This window comes from Telmatherina bonti (genome assembly GCF_933228915.1).
Source record: "Telmatherina bonti genome assembly, chromosome: 13".
Classification (NCBI taxonomy): domain Eukaryota; kingdom Metazoa; phylum Chordata; class Actinopteri; order Atheriniformes; family Telmatherinidae; genus Telmatherina; species Telmatherina bonti.
Genome location: NC_136611.1, coordinates 26,636,263 through 26,657,689, shown reverse-complemented (window position 1 = coordinate 26,657,689; position 21,427 = coordinate 26,636,263). Strand labels below are relative to the sequence as shown.

The window sequence follows — 21,427 nt, the reverse complement described above, 5'->3', positions numbered from 1 at the left end:
CCTGATCATACTCTCTCTTTTACACACATTATCACACTCACACCAACACAGCGTACATATGCGATGACACTGAAATGACTAAAAACCTCTGATATGCTCATTGTTGCAAGAATGTAGAGAACACACCATGTATAAGGTGTATATGATTGTGATGCATGAGATTCTGGGTAAATGAGAAACAAATGTCTAGAACTTTGTGGATGCTAGACAAGGTTAAAAAGGTGCTTCCTAAGTGTGAAACATTACCATTACCATTGTTACAGGTTTTGACCTCTTTAAGCAATTTGTTAGAGAAGATGAGTCTTAACAACTGTCTTCTGACCTTCCATTGATAAATGAGAGACAGCTCGTAATATCATACACTCATCCACTGCTTGATCAGGTACTCTTTTCTAGAAGTGAGATGAGGTACTTTTTGCCTTTAGAACAACCTTCATTCTTTCTGCCATAGATTCAGTAAAGTGTTGGAAACATTCTTCAAATTTTGGCCGATGTTGCCATCACACAGTTGCTGCAGATTTGTCAGCCGTACTTTCGTGATGGGAAAGTGACTGAGCAGGCCACTGTGGTAAAATGAACTCATTGACATGTTAAAAATACCAGTGGAGATGATTTGTATGTTCTACTGCTGCTGTAGCCCATCTGCTTCAAGGTTTATTGTGCTCAGAGATGATATCGGCTCACCAGTCAAAAATCCGACCTGATCCTCTCGAGATCACTATCTCAAGACTTCTTTGGCCGCTGTTTTTTAAACTTCCTATGCCTCCCTGCTCAAATAAACAAGATTTAATAAAAACGAAGGCAGCAGCTTGTTGTCCAGTTCTGCACAATGATCCAGTGCAAACCAGAGCAGCGGCATGTTGATACTCCCAAAGACTCCAAGTTTTTCATGAATATTATTTCAAAAGGGCAAAAGGTAGAGAGTCATCATTTTTGGAATGAGGGAATGAAATAATGGCCGTTTGAAGAACTAAATGTCTAATTGCATCTGGAGTATTGCATAACGTCACACACTGTCTCCAGACACACACGTTCATGTATATTTGTGTGAACTGCCACCTTTTGCTTCCTCTCAGAGGCCCTGAACCACCCAATAATTTTGACTGGTACTGTATACACACACACACACACACACACACACACACACACACACACACAAACATATATACATGCACACACACACACACACACACACACATACACCCTGCTCAAAAACATAAAAGGAACACTAAAATACACGTTGTAGATCTGAATGAATGAAATATTTTTTATTAAATATTTTGTTCTTTCCATAGGTGACTGTGCTGAAAACAAAATCACACAAAAATTATTAATGAAAATCAAATGTATCAGCCCATGGAGGTCTGGATTTGGACTTTTACTCAAAATTAAAGTGGAAAAACACACTACAGGCTGATCCAACAAGGCTGATGTCCTTTAAACAAGTCAAAATGAGGCTCAGTAGTGTGTGTGGCCTCTGTGTGCCTGTATGACCTCCTTACAACGCCTGGAATTGCTCCTGATGAGGCGGCGGATATTCTCCTGAGGGATCTCCTCCCAGACCTGGACTAAAGCATTCACGAACTCCTAGACAGTCTGTGGTGCAACTTGGCGTTGGTGGATGGAGCGAGACATGATGTCCCAGATGTGCTCAAATGGATTCAGGTCTGGGGAACGGGCGGGCCAGTCCATAACATCAATGCCTTCATAACAACTGCTGACACTTCAGCCACATGATGTCTAGCATTGTCTTCCATTAGGAGGAACCCAGGGCCAACCGCACCAGCATATGGTCTCACAAGGGGTCTGAGGATCTCATCTCGGTACCTAATGGCAGTCAGGCTACCTCTGGTGAGCACATGGAGGGCTTTGTAGCCCTCCAAAGAAATGCCACCCCTCACCATTACTGACCCACTGCTAAACCGGTCATGCTGGAGGATGTTGTAGGCAGCAGAACGTTCTCCACAGCATCTCCATCCTCTGTCATGTCTGTCACACATGCTCAGTGTGAACCTGCTTTCACCTGTGAAGAGCACAGGGCGCCAGTGGCGAATTTGCAAATCTTGGTGTTCTCTGGCAAATGCCAAACATCCTGCATGGTGTTGGGCTGTAAGCACAACTCCCACCTGCGGACAACGGGCCCTCATTCTACTCTCATGGAGTCTGTTTCTCACTGTTTGAGCAGACACATGCACATTTGAGTCCTGCTGGAGCTCATTTTTCAGGGCTCTAGCAGTGCTCCTCCTGTTCCTCCTTGCACAAAGAAGGAGGTAGCGCTCTTGCTGCTGGGCTGTTGCCCTCCCACGGCCTCCTCCACGTCTCCTGATTTACTGGCCTGTCTCCTGGTAGCGCCTCTATGCTCTGGACACTACGCTGACAGACACAGCAAACCTTCTTGCCACAACTCACATTGATGTGCCATCCTGGATGAGCTGCACTACCTGAGCCACTTGTGTGGATTGTAGACTCCATCTCATGCTACCACTAGAGTGAAAGCACCGCCAGCATTCAGAAGTGACCAAAACATCAGCCAGAAAGCATCGGAACTGAGAAGTGGTCTGTGGTCAATTCAATTCAATTCAATTCAATTCAACTTTATTTATATAGCGTCAAATCACGGCAATGCCATCTCAAGACGCTTTACAGACAGAGGGGAAAACATAATGAAGGCCAATTCATAATAGCCTATATAAGGAAACCAACAGATTGAGTTGAGTCCAACTCAATCTCCCATCCTGAGCAAGCACACTGGCAACAGTGGGAAGGAAAAAACTCCCTTTTTAACTGGAAGGAAACCTCTGGCAGAACCCAGCTCAAGGACAGGCAGCCATCTGCCTCTGCTGTGTGGGGGGAAGAGGACAGAAAGACAACAGACAACAGGAACTGCTACTCCCGGCCAGGGAGACCTGCTGAGACAGGAGACATACATGTTAATGATGCAACACTGTTCTTGGGGGTTGAGGATAAAAGAGAGAGATAAAAAGAAAAAGAAAGAAGCTCAGTGTATCAGGAAATGTCCCTCAGCAGTCTAAACCTATAGCAGCATAACTAAGGGATGCTAACCATCCCTAGTTATAGGACTTATAAAAAGATAAGTCTTTAGCCTAGTCTTAAAGATGGGGAGGTGTCTGCTTCCCTAACACTAACTGGGAGCTTATTCCATAAGAGAGGGGCCTGATAACCAAAGGCTCTGCCTCCTGCTCGGCTCTTTGAGACTCTAGGAACCACAAGTAAGCCTGCAGTCTGCGAACGAAGTACTCTGCTTGGTATATAAGGAACTATGAGGTCTTTGATATATAGTGGTGCCTGGTTGTGGAGGGCTTTATATGTAAGGAGAAGGATTTTAAATTCTATTCTAGATTCTGCAGGCAGCCAATGAAGAGAGGCTAAAACTGGAGAAATAACTCTGGCTGCAGAATTCTGGATCAGCTGAAGGCTTTGTAGGGCATATTTGGGACAGCCCAGTAATAGAGAGTTACAGTAATCTAGTCTCGAAGTAACAAAAGCGTGAACCAGTTTTTCTGCATCACTCTGAGACAGAATGTCCATCATTTTGGCTATATTACGTAAATGAAAGAAGGCTGTTTTAGCAACCTGCTTAATATGTGGGCCAAAGGACAGGTCCAAGTCAAATATTACTCCAAGGTTTCTCACTGTAGCACTGGAAGCTAAAGCAATGCCATCCAGGTTCATTACAAAACTGGAAAATTTAGCTCTGAGTTTTTCAGGTCCAACGAGAATTACTTCAGTCTTATCTGAGTTTAAGAGGAGAAAATTTCTAGACATCCAAGTCTTTATGTCTATGAGACAATTTTGTAGCCTATTGGGCTGATTTTTTTCATCTGGTTTAAGGGATAAGTATATTTGAGTATCATCTGCATAACAATGAAAGTTTATTCCATGCTGTCTAATAATTTTGCCTCAAGGGAGCATATATAGCGTGAAGAGTACTGGTCCAAGTACAGAACCTTGAGGAACTCCATGACTTACTGTAGTTTGTGAGGAGGACTTGTCATTTACATGAACGAACTGAAGTCTATCAGATAAATATGATTTAAACCAGCTTAACGCTGTACCTGTAATTCCAACCATCTTTTCTAGTCTCTGTAACAGAATGTTATGATCGACTGTATCAAATGCAGCACTAAGATCAAGCAAGATATGTACGGACAGAAATCCTTTGTCTGAGGCCATAAGAAGATCATTAGTAACTTTCACCAATGCCGTCTCAGTGCTATGATGGGCTCTAAATCCTGACTGAAACTCTTTGCATAAATTACTTCTGTGGGCATGTAGCTGACCTGAAACTATTTTCTCCAGAATTTTGGACATAAACGGGAGATTAGATATAGGTCTATAATTTGCTATCACCTCTGGATCCAGAGATTGCTTTTTATGTAAAGGCTTGATTACAGCAGTTTTAAATGATTGTGGTACATATCCTGTCACTAAAGACATATTGATAAGATTTAGTAGTGATGTATTAATTAAAGGGAAAATGTCCTTAAAGAGGCTCGTTGGGAGAGGGTCTAAGATACAAGTGGATGGTTTAGATGAAGCTATTATTTTAGTTAATTCAGAGGGTTGGACAGGACAGAAACTATTTAGACACAAGTCAGATCCTGGTTCTAAGGATGCTTCAGAGACCACAACAGGCTCAACATTATAGGTAGAAGGAAGAGTATTGTGAATTTGATCTTTAATAGTGTCAATTTTATTTCTGAAAAAATACATGAAATCATCACAGCTAAGTGAGAAAGGAATACATGGCTCCACAGCGCTCCGGCTCCTAGTAAGCCTAGCTACAGTGCTGAAAAGAAACCGAGGGTTGTTTTTGTTTTCCTCTATCAATGATGAATAATAAGCTGTTCTTGCCGTATGTAAGGCTTTTTTGTATACAATTAAACTTTCTTTCCAGGTTAAGCGAGACTCCTCTAATCCTGATGAACGCCATCTGTTTTCCAAACGCCTTGACGCCTGTTTTAGAGCTCGAAGCTGGGAATTAAACAAGGGAGCCTTCATAATCTTACCTAATTTCTTCTTCTTTAGGGGAGCAACATTATCCAAGGTTGTATGCATTGGTCACCACCTGCAGAACCACTCCTTTCTTGGATGTGTCTTGCTAATTGCCTATAATTTCTACCTGTTGTCTATTCCATTTGTACAACAGCATGTGAAATTGATTGTCAATCAGTGTTGCTACATTGTGTTGTTTAAGTGTTCCCTTTATTTTTTTAAGCAGTGTATATATGCATGTGTGCGCGCGCGCGCACGCACACACACACACACACACACACACACACACACACACACATATATATATATATATATATATATATATATATATATATATATATATATATATATATATATATATATGTATGTTTGTATTCTACACATACAGGGGAGTAGGTGCACTTCACAAAGAGATTAGAGTCTAAAATAAGAAGTATGCAGTACACTCTGTGAACTCTGATGTGTAGTTTGTGCTATTTTCTGTTATTTTTTATGTCTAACAGATCTCAGTCAAACACACACAGATTGATGTAACTCATAGAGGGATGTTTACTCGACAAAGATAAAGTTATGATGAAATGCTGTTGATCAAACCAGTAAGGGACGATCAATCTAGTGAACAGCTATCATTTTTCTTGTCAGTTTCTCTCCCTCACCATTTCGGAGCACCCGCTCTGAATTGTAAATGTGCTTACACCTCCTTACCGCTTTACTTAATGGCCTCCCTGATTGAGCTGTTGCTAGCAAATCTAATTTTATTACTTTGAGCAACAAATCAGCTGAAAGAAACACAACTCTGTCTCTCCAGGAAAACTGCCTTGAGTTTGACAAACTGGGTTTAAATGGTTGCAATATGATTAGATTTTTCCCTTAACTGTGTGTTCTTTCTCTTGCTTCAACAAACACCTTAAAAGAAACAACAGATAAAGCACTCAGAGATGTTGAGAAAGCAACACTTGAATTGTTGATCTTGGAGAATAAATGCTGTTCCAGCTCTTCGGTCTTCCGCCGGGACACAGTTGGGTTATTTTGCAAACAGAAAAGGGCTTTGTCAACACAACTATTAATCATAAACTGCACATTGGACTTGCATCCACCTTTTGTTCTAATCATTGTCATTTATTCGTCTGACTCTTGTTCTCCCTCCATCAACCTCTGCATCCATACTAGTAAGTAAGTTGTGATTATAATAAAGGAGTGAGGAAAATAAATTAATCTCTTAAACTGTTTTTCTTGCAGTTATCCGCTCTGCTTGTCTCTTTCTGTCTGAATCCCCGGAGAAATCTGACTGCCTGCTAAGCCACGGGAATAAAGATGTTAGCTGCAAGCTCCAGAGAAAAGCCAAGAGTACAGAGAGATTTGAAGTTAAGAGCTTAAAAGCTTTGCTAGCAGGACTGATTTATCATGCAAGTGAATGACAGCTATTACCTAAAAGTATATCCTGAAGTGAATATTGTAACACTGACAGTAAACCTATATATTCAGGATTTATGGTATTATCATAAGTGATCTAGCAGTGTGAAAACGCAACAGAGTGTTCTGAAGGCACTTGTAAGGAGGATTGTTGAATTTCGATTTGATCCAAACACAAATCAAGCTAAACATTTTCTGTCATTTTCTATAAGATCTCATGTCATCTTTACTGTTAAATCTTATTTGAAATTAGTGAAAGACATTTCAATTCATGTCTACAAACAACTTGCCAACTGTGTCAGAGGACTGCGCCCTCCTTATGGAAACACCCTGTCTGGGTTCTGTCCCTAAGAAGCCACACCCGAGCCAATCAGAAGACTTGGGTGGGCTTGGCATCGCATGAAGGCCCTGGAGCAGCTCCTGTTTCAACACCTCAAGCCCCAGTTCCAACAGGATCCCTTCCAGTTAGCTTACCAGTAAAGGTTAGAGATGGAGCACACCAACCTGCTAAAGAAATCTTGCAAAGCAAGATTTCTTTAGCAGGTTGTTTCCTTCTACTTCATTCTCTTTCAAACCCCGTTCTGACTTCAGAGAAGATGCTGCATATTTATATGTGTGTCATGCTTGTTTTTGTCACCCCCTGTGGAGTGTGTGTTGCATTTGTTTTGGCACATTTATGCATTTTATTTTCTGCAACAATGACGAAGGTCATTTGGACAGAAATATAGGCAGTGTTGTCTTTATACATTCAGACACGGCTTCATCTGACAGTGACTGATTGCTTTCATTATCATTTGAATCTTAGAGCTTCTCAATGAAGCAGTTTATTTTACGGCAAAAAAACAGAATCCTGTGAAAACAACTCAGTAAACGACATTAAAGCCTGAGTCATAAAAAGGTGATTGCAGGAGAATCTTTCAAACACAGCCTAACAAGAGGAAAAAGATTGTGAATACAGTTATTTGGACAGAAGTGTTAAAGCAGCGCTGCAACACCTACACTTAGCTTTACTGTCTGTGAAGGCTTATCTTGTTCCTGTTTTGACAGGACTTTGGGATGGAAGAGGTGAGCCATACAGGAAACGTCAATCAAAAACTGAGTGAGGAGTACCTCTGCAGCTGTCCCACTAACAGGCCTGATGCCTCCTTATTTTTATTTCTCTTTCTCATCCCTGCACGGCCACAACTCATCAGCCTGACTGATAGAGGAAGTCTAAGCCACTTGCTGCTGTCACTCACTGGCTTAGTTTCTTGTGTGCTTATACGGACAGTGGACCGATGCCCGTTCTCACCAACTCACACAGAGTTGCGTTGCAAGGTCACGCCTGTTATCCCCTGATGAACAAAGATGGGTGGAAGAAGGGGGGAGCAACAAAGCTCTCTGAAGCCATCAGCAGTAGCTGCTGGCGCCAACAATGACAACCCAGCTTGACTGTCCCCACCGATAAAAGGGTGCATACCAGCACACAGCAACATACTCAACCAGCCATGACATAGCTGAATGCTGTACCTCTGTCACTCAGAATAAAAGGGGAGCACGGATAATTAGGGAAGACACCCCCGTGCGTGGGAGGACACCAAGTCCAACTTCAGTGCTTTTCCAGATGTAATTACTGCTGGTAGTCTGATGGCTGCTCCATCAATTGATGGATTTCAACAGTTGTAGAGTAGCATTGAATAGCAGCGTTGGCAGAAGTGCTGCTAGTGATGAGGCCTCAGGGGAGAGGTCTGACCTCAAGACAGCTCTAATAATGTGGTGTCCTACTGACAACTTAGAGGCCCAATGGCAGGCCACCTTGAGCTAGTGATAATGACAAGCTGTATTGCACAAGTCAGCCATTTTGTTTTCAACCAGGAACTGTCAGTGGGACGGAAGTCAGGGCGAGACAGCAGCAGTGGTGTTCAGTCACACAGCCATCATTATCTTATTTTTTTTTTACCACGGCTGAAATCAAACACAAACACACCTGAAATAATTATTCTGTCAAGCCAACCACTGCGGCAAACCTGGCCAAAGATTTCTGATCGGGAGCTGTTATAAGAAGTGTTATCTGTTGGCATAACACAACTTCAAGCTTTTACCTTCCCATACAAACCATTGCTATTGATGTTCTGGCACAATATCATTGTAATTTTATGTATGGAAAACGCTGCATAGGAAGAAATATTTCAAACCAAATATAAAAAACATATTACATGAGCAAAATAAATCCATTCCTGTTTATTCCAAACATATTAAATTGTGTTTTTTTTTTTTTTTTTAAATCAATTTATCTGGTTAAACTAAATGTTTTAAAAAAAGAAACACACACAAATGTTGAACATGCCACAAAAAAAAAAAAAAAAAAAAAAGGGGGGGGGCAGATATGACAAGAAATGTTCTTTTTTCTGCTCCTTTTCGAGCATGGTGTTCTGTTTTTGTTTTTTTGTAAAGTCTATTTTTACCTTTTGTATGACCATGTGAAAAAAAAAAAAGATGTGATCAATAAATATGTGAAATGGTAAGACTGCGTTTTTCAGGCACATGCTTTTCTCTTTCTTTGTGTTTTTGATAAAAATAAGATGAGAGACCACATAACAAAGCTCAGTAAGCAGCAGTTGCATGCACTAGTTTACCTCTGACCCATCGCTGTGATGGGTACCCTCCACCCTTTGATCTGGCTCAGCTCCGTGTCTGACACCTCAATCTGGAGGGGGAGACGCGGGATCCATACCTTGAGCTCCAGCTGAGCACTAAGGTATCCGTAAGTGAAATTCACCATCATCTTCACCCTGCCCTTCATCTCCTTGCCATTCACAAAAACGTAATCGCACCTGTCAGACACCTGTGTGGGAGGATAGGGGAGGATTAAGAAAGACAGCATTAATATGGAGCTCCTCTGACAGCTGCAGCAGATAACTACACTCTGAATTACATAGAAGTAGACTTCACAGTGGACACAGAATGTGTAGAAAGCAAACGGGCTCTGCCCTGTAAGTTGATTATGACTTTATGCTTTTGAACTCTCCACTGCTACACAGTATTCCTCTAACAAGTTTATACAAGATTAAAGATCCTCTACAGTATAAGCTTGACACTAAGGAAAAGAGGAAGGAGGGGAGCAAGGACTTCTTTGAACCTGCGGAAAAACAGGTCCTGGTCTACTGGTTCATTATTGTTCAGCCTCCAGCTACATGAAAAACCAACAGATGGAAACTAGGAAGAGGGGAGCAGTTGTGTCGAGATAAAACGACCAAACTCGAAGCCATCTGTTTTGTAAATTACTTTACAAAAGGAATGAGTGAGGCAATTTTGAGTTGCAGAGAGGCACAGCAACTTGTTTATGTGTTTCTTTAAAGTCCCCTTGTGTTTCTTTACTCCTTTCCATTCATTTCCAGAATCCTCACTTTCTGTCTTGTAAAAATCAAGACACAGCAACCACAGAAATAAAGACAATCTTAAGGGATTTTCAGTGAACACACAGATAGACACACACCCTCGAACATAGAGGTAATTAATCTATACTTTCACCAAGATACACAGTTTTTTTCTGGGCACTTTGTCAATCTTATTGATCTCATCATATAACACTCTTGTGGCCAGAACCACATGGAATTAGATAGTCTGGGGAAATATCCTCTTTTTTTTTTTACTTTCAAGTTATTTCTCCTCGGTGAGATAAAACTAGTAACAGTCATTTATCACAAAGCTGTGGCAGGATATCCTCTGTGACCAGGAAGAAAACTTTGTGTGTGACAGCTGGTCTATGCTTAGTGGGAGCAATAGGAAGCAATGGATTTTTCTTCATAAACTAAATTTGCGTGTTTAAATAATAAGGTTTTTTTATTTTTATTTTTTTTATTTCATTACTTTTTATTATTATTTTTTGCATTCATTGTACGTCTGTGGGGTCATTTTATGGTGAGGAGTGAGTGTTTTCCTTACCTCTCTGACATTGAGGACCAGCTTGAATTCTTTTGTATTATATTATATTATATTATATTATATTATATTATATTATATTATATTATATTATATTATATTATATTATATTATATTATATTATATTATATTATATTATATTATATATTATATTATATTATATTATATTATATTATATTATATTATATTATATTATATTATATTATATTATAGTATATTATATTGTTATTGTGAGATTGGTCATCATAATCATGTCAAGAAAATCAGATGTCAGAGCCCTTTGCATTTTAGCATATTTCCACCAGGTCATATATGTGCTAATTATTAACACATAGAAATAAACAAACATGTCAGTGAATTTAAGACTACTGCGTCTAACTTACTGATGTTTCCTTCAGATTAATGTTTGTAACATTAAAATGATCCAATTATTGCCAGTAGATTGTTTTTTTCAAGGCAAATTTCCATCAAGGGCAACAAATAAACTGACCTTGATCTTGACTTTGAAGTAAACAAGAAGATGTTGATTCCCAACACTACCAGTGTTTCGGGCATCTTAAAGTTACCAGTTAAGATGATTTTAATAGGTAAAGGAAACCTGAAAGCTTCATGACTTCAATCACACTATATCATTCTACACACCCAAATATTCACATCTTTAACTAAAGAATTACATTTCTAGGAAGAATTTGAAATAAATTTACAACATTTAGTTGTTCTCAACAACATTTAGTTTCTAGCTCATATATATCCATTCTCAAGTAGCAACTGCAACTAAAGCTGTCAGGTTTCCTTTAAAGACCCATTAAAATAATTTTCTACTTTACAATAATCTTAAATAAATAAATAAATAAATATATATATATATATATATATATATATATATATATATATATATATATATATATATATATATATATATATATATATATATATATATATATTTCTCTCTCTCTATATATATAGAGAGAGAGATAAATAGTACATTGTTTATGCCCTTATGCTATATGACACCACAATGTTACAAAGCCTGACAGAGATGCTTAGTGAAGCATCTCAACATTCCCTTCCAGGCAGCATCCCTCCCCTGGCCATACTGTAATAGAGGAGATTGGACTCCATCAGGGATCCCAATGTGAGAGAGAATTTGAACCACATGCCAGAGGAGTCCCTCCTACTTATCAGCTCTCATTGTTGAGCTCTCCTCTCTGCTCTCTCACTGCAGTCTGTTGGGACAGGGGTGCCTTTGACAGCCCCTTCATCTCTGACTTTTCTTGGTTGGGGATTTGCGACCCGACTGCACAAGCTGCAACACCTGACTGGACTCCACGTGATGCTCATTGACCACGTAAAGCAGTGGTGTGAATGAACTATAAAGGCTAAAAGATGTTTATCTCGTACCTTTGTAGCAATTAAATAATTTCTTTTGGAAATGGCAGATGAATCCATTGCAGAATGAGGAATTAATTACATGCAGACATTTTCATTTCTTTCATGACTTTAAGCAGAAACAAACAACAGTAAAATGGCGTGGCAGCTGATATCTGTTTGGTGACTCCATCCTCCTGATTTGTGTACACCTTCCTGTTGGGCTGTCTCTCTGGTCAGCACATAGCCTCAAATCCATATTTAACATAAAATAACACTGCAGCCCCCCTAAACCCTCTTCCACCCACCCCCCTCTGGATGTGTGTTGCTCCAGACTGAGGGTGGGACTGTCTCTGTGAATTACACACTCCCTGTCATTCTGCTTCACAAAGTATCATAAATGCCCAGGAGGATCCACAGACACATTAATCAAACACATTAGGCAGCTAACGGGAGAACACTTACAGAGAACATTAAGGCTGTCTCTGGTTCTAGCCCAGGAAATTAACAACTCACCAGACAGATACAATCCACTGCTGATATGAGCCATGGGAGAAGGGAACATGCAGGTGTGTGAGTCTCTGGCTTGTACTCGGAGCTGGCTTGACAGAAGCAATTAAGTTGCCCAGACTAGTCTGCATACCATAAGCTTCAGCTCATTTTAGCGCAAGGGTAAGTCTGTAAATATAATCGTGAAAGCCCAGTTTCTTGGTAGCAGGAGCTGTAAGAGGTTGCTCTTAATACAACCTTGAGTTCATGGCTGATATGAGGAAAGAAGATTTTCCGAGGAAGTTAATGAATACACAACTGTGGAATATATTTGCGCTGTTGTTGTGCTTTTAACGCTAAGTTTGGTGCGAGAAACAGATTTATATATATATATATATATATATATATATATATATATATATATATATATATATATATATATATATATATATATATATATATATATATATATATATATATATTCCTAGAAGTCAGGGGGTAAATTCTAAAAGAGCAACTTCTCTATGCCAGAGCATGGAATAATGGAGTACCGCAGATAGACCTGCACTTGCATGTGAATAAAAAGTCAATTTGTAGGCCAGGAAGCCAAAACACTCATGTGTGAGATGTTAAACCAAAAGAACATTATTCACAGAGTTGAGTATTACTGTATAATTAGTAGACAAGTCAGTGAATCTCTTAGTTTATACTGAACTGTTAATGCAAATATAAACAAGACCCTCATGTCCATCAAGAAACATATGACCATCAGGCTACACAGCATCCAGGCTATAAACTCAGCTGTCAAATCACAAACCTGGAAAAGTAACATACGCCTGCTAAATGATGAAGGCCTGACCTTATTTCCGCCTACACATGCCAAGCAAAATCAGTGTAAACAAGACAGATCTCTATAGAGATTTGAAGAAAAAGTTTGTGACCTGAGGTATTTCTTTTCAGTTTGCTGCAATTATAAGGCTGTGAGTGAGTGGGAGCGTCATTAAACGCACACAGTGATTCATTAATCAGGTTTAATGTCACTCTGTGTTTATTTATTGCTCATTCCTCTGGTCAAAACTATATGAGTCAGTCAGTTTTGTTTGCATGATTGTAGACTTATGATTAGAAAAGACTTTTACTTAGTGAGCAGCAGTAAATATTTGGCTGAATGCCTGACCTAAAGATCTCAGCTGCAGGTATTTTTTTGGGGGGGGTTCACTTAAATTCACTCTGATCTGACCTGCAATAACTCACCCATCGGACATGATGAAGTGGATTAACCACAAAACACTTTTTGTGACTTCAGGCTTTGACTTTATTATGAATTTCTATGAACATGATTGGTTTAAATGTGCTTAATCCTGCTAATTTATCTTGATATTTTACGACAGGAACATAGGTGGATTTGACATGAAAAAGCCTTTCAGCCATTTACAGTCTTTAAGCAGACAGATACCAGATATTTTGTTTGTGTTTTTTATTGATTCACTGGATGTTTGACGGAGAAACGTCTGTAATATAATTATATTTACAGTGCAGGTTCATACAAAGCTTCATCATAACTGAATTGCCACAAATATTTAAAATAATGTTGACTTATGTCAGCAAATTTTGGTTGCTGGAGATGATCAACGAATGTGACAACAAAATAAGACCGCATACAGAGCTTGTAGGGATACAGACTTTTGCAAATGGAAGTGAGATTTATACTAAACATCAGAAAAGGCTAAAAACCTGTATGTCCCCCGCCCTTATTCACATTATCATATTTATACATTGCTTGACCTTGGTGCAACATAATATTTAAGTTCTTAAGTAAACACTTATTTATGCCATTAAAAAACAAACAAACAAACTTCAAAGCCTCAGAAGAATGTCAAAATGCTTTTAGGATGGCGGAGATGGAGAAACTCGTATCCCATTCATCATTCATCCTACTGACCTTGACCACGTCCTCGTCTGTTGAATGACATTTCACTGCTTCAGAGACATCTGTGACAGAGCCGTCGGTTCTGATGGTCACCACCTTAACTGGGACAGCTACCGTTTTTCCTGTCAGGACAGCAGTGTTCAAAATCTCTGTATCCTAGAGACAGAAAGATGGACATAAAACTGCTAAGTGCTTGCTGTAAACTTGGTAGTTTTCTAATTCACAACATAACAGATCAGTAATTACCAGCTCAGAGAAAATAGAAACAGTGCAACCCACAAGTGGTATTGAAAATTACTTAAAGAGGCTTAGCACAATCACTGCTCAATTAGTGATTATTGGGTGAACCGCTGTGAAGTTAAAGGCACTGCTGGGTGGACAGCTAATAACTGATGGCAGCTGCTGAGCTCATTATCCAGGGCGCATTTTCTGCCAATGGAAGTATATGTTTTTCCTTCTATTTCATTGAGCTGCTTCCACTGAGACTTATCTTCAACTTTCAGCATTTTGTACTCATTGTAAAATAAAATTAACCCTCATTGTTTAGGAGTTTTTTTCCCCAAATACTGGCAGTGTATTTATACGAGGAAACTTTCCCAACACTGCCGAGCACTTTCAGAATTCAACACTGAGGCTGGTTGGTGATTCACTAAAGCAAATCAGCAGTTAAATTTGTATTAACGTAAATATGAACAGCTCACTGACACTGACAGTTATAGGAGAATTACATATGCTCTTTTACATAAGAGAAAAATCATTTCCTGTACTGCAGCATGAAAACTGACTGTATCATTTCATTAGGTTTGCCAGTTTTGATCCTTTTAGAGCAACCGCAACCTCATGGTTCACATTGTAGAACAGTGGTTTTTAAACTTTTTTTTATTTTTATTTATTTATTTCGAACTAAAAGAAAAAAGACTTTTACAAGAACAAATATTGGTTACAACAAACAACAAATAAAATAAGCTTCTTCAGTTCAAAAAGGGTTTTGGAAGAAGCTGGATATTTATCCTGTCCAAAACCTCCTTATCAATGACACCGTAACATTTTCACAGCATGGAAAATACAGTAATACACAATAAATTCCATTACAATGAAACTTAAACAGGATACAGTTGTATATACACAATAAATCATATAATTCAACATACATTGCTTTAAAAAAATAACCCTATTTACCTCATAACTTTTAATTATCTCATCTTTTATCATTTGTTTATATTTTTCTATTGATTGACATGATTTTATTTCTTTACTGCAGCTGTTCCAGAGCTGAATTCCTCTTGTAGGAACACAATGGAGTTTAGCATTTGTTCTCAAAGCTGTTTTTTTTTTTTTTTAATGAATGTTCCTCTCAGGCCAAATATACTCTCTCTTAACTGGAAAAGCTTTTGGATGCTGCTGGGTAATTGATCATTTTTGACTTTGTACATAATTTAAAGTATCTTAAATTTTATTGGGTCTTCAAATTTCAATACTTTCAATTTAATGAAAAGAGAATTTGTTGGTTCTGTGTAGATAGAATTTGTTATTATTCTTATAAGTTTTTGTTTTTTTTTAAGAAGAAAGACAGAATGCATTGTTGTCCTGAGCCATAACTTACAAGATAACATGTGTTTGTGTTCACAACCCTACGCAACGACTGAGTGAGTAATTGTATGACAATTGTATGACAAATGGGTCATCCTACAGCCTAAATTTAAGGCTAGAAAACTGGCAGAAATGCATAAATAAGCACGACAAAGTGGTTTTTGGTAGATTTGGCTAATCAACTCACCTATGTCCCAAATCAGCTTCTCTCTTTGAGATAAAGCCAAAGTAAGATTTTTAATAAGGCATGTGTACTAACTTGGAAAAAGTGCACAAAAGTTATAATTAAGTTAAAATAAAAGTACCCATCTTAAAATCTACTCAACCCAAAGTAAAAAAAAAAAAGTATAAAATTGAAAATTTACTTTGAGTAAAAGTTATTTAAGTACTTTCAGTTTAGCTATCTGATAAGCAAAGGATGAGTCATAAGTTCAATTCAACAATGTTTTTAATATACTTTAAAACAGTTCACACACACAAACACACAAACTTGTGCACGTTTGTGCATTTTCCTTTCAGTGAGAGTTGATCATAACGAAAGTAGATTGGCATCTGAGATGGATAATAGGTGATGTCTGTTCAGACCGATGTTTTTTCCCCATATTTAATTTTTTACTCAGTGACAACGAAGGTTTCCGATGTAGTGAAATAAAAATACTTGGGTCAAAATGTACTATAAAAAAGTAATATCATCCATTTAAAAAACAAAAGCAAAATGACAAGTTACTCTAAAAAAAAATACTCAATTACAATATGTAAATGTACTTTGTTACTTTTCCCCTCTGTTTTGTTACTTTTGCGGTTTTTTTTAATCTTTAACACACTACCGACGCATTCATGCGCCCGATTTTTGCAAAGAAGAATAGCTCAAACAGTTCCCCTTCAAAAAGAGGGAACTCCTCTATTCTTCAATGAAGAGATCATTGCTCTGTTCATCCACGAGTCTAATCGGTATGCGGACCAAGTAAAAGATGCAAAGGGGGACAGAGACATGGAGGGGGATATGATTTTTTTCTGTTTGTGAAAAAGAAAGCAGTTTTATAAGGAAAAAACGTAATTTTTCATGCAGTATGATGAAGGTTAAAGTTGCAAATTTCACAGATTCCTTTCTATATAAAAGGTTTAATTTTGACAGTCCTGGTAAAAAGTCCTATTGTGTATTTTATAAATGTTGGCGATATATTTTTTACAATTATTTGGCAACCCCTTGAAATCAACATGCGAACCACACCGGGGTCCCAACCCTCAGTTTGAGAACTAATGTTGTCGTCTACCGTGGTTACTTATAACGCTCACCTTGTGCTGCATAAATGCAACAAAAATATGACCATACTAACCACACACTAGCCAAGAAAAAAAGAAAGAGAAGAGGGCAGGAGAAAGTCCATTCTGCCTTTGAAAATGTCTCACGTAGGGGAGAAAGCACAATCACCAACAAACTATTGTTTTTCTCCATTGTTCATGAAATTACTAAAGTTATTTATTTTGGGTTTTTAAGCCAAATGATGCCTTTTTCATTGAACTATAGTAAAATTGAACTGTCAAAACAACACAATAGAACAGGGCTACTCGATTAGATATTCAGGTGGGCCAGATTTTCAAATATTTAAAAAAAAAAAAAAAAATTATCAGTAAATAAAGTAAGGGAAAGTAATTCAGTAAAAATAAACAAATAAATAAATAAAAAAAGACATTTACTTTTACATTTTGAAAAATAAGTAGTTTATTAATTTTTCGTATTCTAAATTCAGCCCCACATGACAAGGGCAAATGCACAAAATAAAATAATGAAAATTCCAATCAGAGCCTCTTTTTCTCCTAACTTCTAACATAAAAAAGTCATATCAAACTAAACTACTCTATGTGGTGCCTCCTCACAGTATAATCTTTAAACACCGCCAAACAGTCATTGCAAAGTAAAACTTTTGCTTTAAGGATACCATTTCTCAACTGTGGTTTTATAGAGCACCTACTATTTATTCACACGACAGTAAAACTACAGTATGTTTTATAAAATTGTACCATTTTTATTTCCCAGAATTTTTTTTTATTTGTAACTTTCCACAAATAAAAAATGAGATTTAGAGTAACACATTAAAAGCTAACTATAACACCACAGCACTGTACGGTAAAGAATAATCTCACTAAACCTTATATACTCCAATCAGTTGTTATATTTCGATCACTTGGAACTCGTGTGGTGAGAGACAAGTCTCCCGAGCAGAAAATTTGCCAAGCAGGTGATTTCTGCTTCTCAGTCCAGAAAAGCACCAGTCAGGGACTGTCGCCGATCCAGCATGGTGTCAGGGAGTCTGCCTGACAAAAACTGCTGCTACTGCAGATAAATTACAGGCATTCACTGTTATTTACTAACTGACTACATTAGCAGTCAATTGAATGCAGGAGGATGTCAGTTTGAAGGTAACTTACAAATATAATGACATGCAGTCAGATGTTGCCATAAATCCACTGTAAGTTTACAGCAAATTCTTGCATTATAGTCAGGTACAGAATATTGTGACATACTAGCAAAATAGTCTTATTTAGGACCTGAATAAAAAGCAATAAATGCTAAAATATATACCTGAACTTCAGGAGTTAAACTTTAACCCTTTCATGCATGAATTAATAAAAAAAAACAATGCAACATTTTTCTAAATACAGTATTTTACCTCTACAAACACATGTAATGATACTTTTTGTTTATTAGTGATATTTAGAATTTATTATGAGTTATGTTTTATTTCAATGTACTCTATAAAATATTTAAAAATAATATTTAATCATAATTATATCATGTAAATCTTCTATAAAATGTAACCGTATCATTTTCTTTGAAAAGGCAAAGTTGTGTAATTATATTATGTTCAATTATATCATATAGTTACTTATTGTAAAGTGAGTGGAAAAGTATTGAATGACTCACTAACATCCACTGAAGTGTTTCATTTACAAAAATACCATCCTCATTTATGAATATGCAAGAAACAAACTTGTAAATAGGTGTCTACTATAGGGCTACTATGCATGAAAGGTTAAGATAGACTCTAGACAGCTGGGTTTCTTCAGGTTTAGTGGCACAGTTTCATTACTCTGAACAGAAATCTTAACCTTTTCCTTACAGATACACATCATCTTTTCCAAAATAAGATAACTGGGCCCAATTAAGAAAGGTCTACGCTAACTTTTGCTCCCCAAAGTCATTGGTGCCGACTCAGCCTAAGCCAAAGAAAATGCCCTTTCAGATGTACAAATTAAAATGGGCAACACTGTAAACAGCTGCTTCTGAGGCCAAAGTGAAATTCTTAATGATTGCATGTGTGTGTGTATAACTAAAATCAATTAAGCAAAATTTATAAGATGTGACAAAAGTCTCTGATTGGGAGCGATTCTCATTCTGCTATTTTCACTGTCCAGCACAGAAGCTCTGCTCTGATTTCTTTCATTCCAATAGGAACCCCAAGGCATCCTCTTTTCATGCTTCCCTATTGTGCTGAAGCTTTGCCAGTACTGAAGACATTTAGCTTCTCTTATTTTTCTTTCAAAGGACAAATCTAAGTCTGGAGTGATGCCTGTTGAATTATATGTCACTTTTGTTTAGAGTTTTATGGCTAAACCTGAGGAGCACAGACAGGACCAAGCTTCAGCATCTGGCTTCACGTCCATATTCATGTGTATTCCACAGTCACCAGGGAAGTAGACAGGATTTGTAGACTGCACTGTCAGCTCAGTCTCTAAAGTCTCCCCCTCTGTGTTTGTGAGCTTGCGACTTGGACTCATTCAAAAATAGAGAAAAGGAGGATTAAGTTTGATTAAAAAGGAGCCTGGTCGTTTGTAAGGCCATTCGGCTTTGGAGTGAAATGATTATTAACGCAACGATGAGACACAAATGAATCACAAAAAACACTTCATCTTCAAATAGCTATTCATTACAATTTTATAGACTGTGACAGTGTTATATGGCAATATAAACCCCTTATTGCTGTGGCGGTGACTTTGATTCAATTTCCCTGAAAACTGAGGATTGCTGTAAATTAATTCTATGTCTGCTGGGATTCCTCCATTTCCAGAGGGTCATCTATAATATATGAGGGGGTAAATGGTTGGGACCTGGTGAAAGCAGAGGCTAATGTTAGATTACAGCAGCTGGAGATGACCCAGCAGGTTAGGAGCAGTAGAAAGTGGAGCCTGGCGGTAATAAGCCACAGCGGGATCCCCCAGTAATGCATCAGTGGTTCACACACTCCAACACAGACAGCGCAATTAAACACAAAATAGAGACCAGTGGGGCACATCAGAAACTTAAAGTAGTGTGAACGGGGGCATAATAAAATATAGGTCTACTTACTTAAGATACTGCATACATCCCAAATTTTACAAAAAATTGCAGGTGCTTTGAGTTTATGGCTTTTTAATTGTGAAGTTAAATAAGCTTCATGTGGCACTTGTGTTTCAAAGGAGAGTATAAAGATGTTATTATGTTTATTCACCTTACAATGAGAAATGATCAGCACCAATGGAAGTAGTTGACATTAACCAGCATATATTACATTTAATGTAAATTGCTGGGAGATTGGAGATTCAGATTTGCTGAAGCGTAATTGTAATCTCTTTTCATTATCATCAAATGACAAAGTATGGGATAATTTAACACCTAAGCCTGTTGGTAGTCACTTATTGGTGCTAGTTTTAAGATTAATGTGACCATAGATCATAGATGACAACAGCATGGTAATCGGAAAATAATGCACCATACAGAGTGTTATATACAGTATGCAATCACTGCATATATTTTGTAGTTCAGCAGGACGTTTTGAAGAATTGATGGAGGCTTGTTTCGGCTTTATTAACTACCGGTTGTTATGGTTACTGTAGGCCGTAACCACGCTGAACAACCAGCCACAACCACCAAAAAATAACTCTGTTCTCTCCACCACCGTTGTGTATCAGCACGCATCCCACACTCCTCAGGAACCTCCCTCCCCTCTTGTTCTACCTCACTTTGTAACCACCTTTCTATTTTAACCCCACACATATGCAGCATCACGGCCTGTTAACCAACAGAACATTTGAACAGTCAAACTTGGCATTACAGTGTACATTATTGTACACTGCTCAAAAAAAGTAAAGGGAACACTAAAGTAACACGTTGTAGATCTGAATGAATGAAAATTTTTTAAAATACTTTGTTCTTTCCATAGTTGAATGTGCTGACAACAAAATCACACAAAAATTATCAATGAAAATCAAATGTATCAACCCATGGAGGTCTGGATTTGGAGGTATACTCAAAATGAAAGTGGAAAAACACACTACAGGCTGATCCAACTTTGATGTAATGTCCTTTAAACAAGTCAAAATGAGGCTCAGTAGTGTGTGTGGCCTCTGTGTGCCTGTATGACCCCCCTACAACGCCTGGGCATGCTCCTGATGAGGCGGCGGATGTTCTCCTGAGGGATCTCCTCCCAGACCTGGACTAAAGCATCCGCCAACTCCTGGACAGTCTGTGGTGCAACTTGGCATTGGTGGACGGAGCGAGACGTGATGTCCCAGATGTGCCGAATTGGATTCAGGTCTGGGGAACGGGCGGGCCAGTCCATAACATCAATGCCTTCATGTTGCAGGAACTGCTGACACACTCCAGCCACATGAGGTCTAGCATTGTCTTGCATTAGGAGGAACTTAGGGGTTCGAGGATCT

General features: G+C 38.2%; 1 protein-coding gene across 1 annotated transcript in view; it reads right to left on the bottom strand.

Moving 5' to 3' along the window:
* LOC306764863 (transmembrane protein 132C) overlaps positions 1-21,427 on the bottom strand; it is a gene marked incomplete at both ends in the record, with an annotated part of 132,593 nt that overhangs the window by 6,518 nt on the left and 104,648 nt on the right. The window contains 2 exons of the mRNA XM_079252151.1: positions 9,045-9,253; positions 14,150-14,293. Of these exons, the coding sequence (XP_079108277.1) occupies positions 9,045-9,253; positions 14,150-14,293 (353 nt within the window). The remainder of the gene's footprint in view (positions 1-9,044; positions 9,254-14,149; positions 14,294-21,427) is intronic.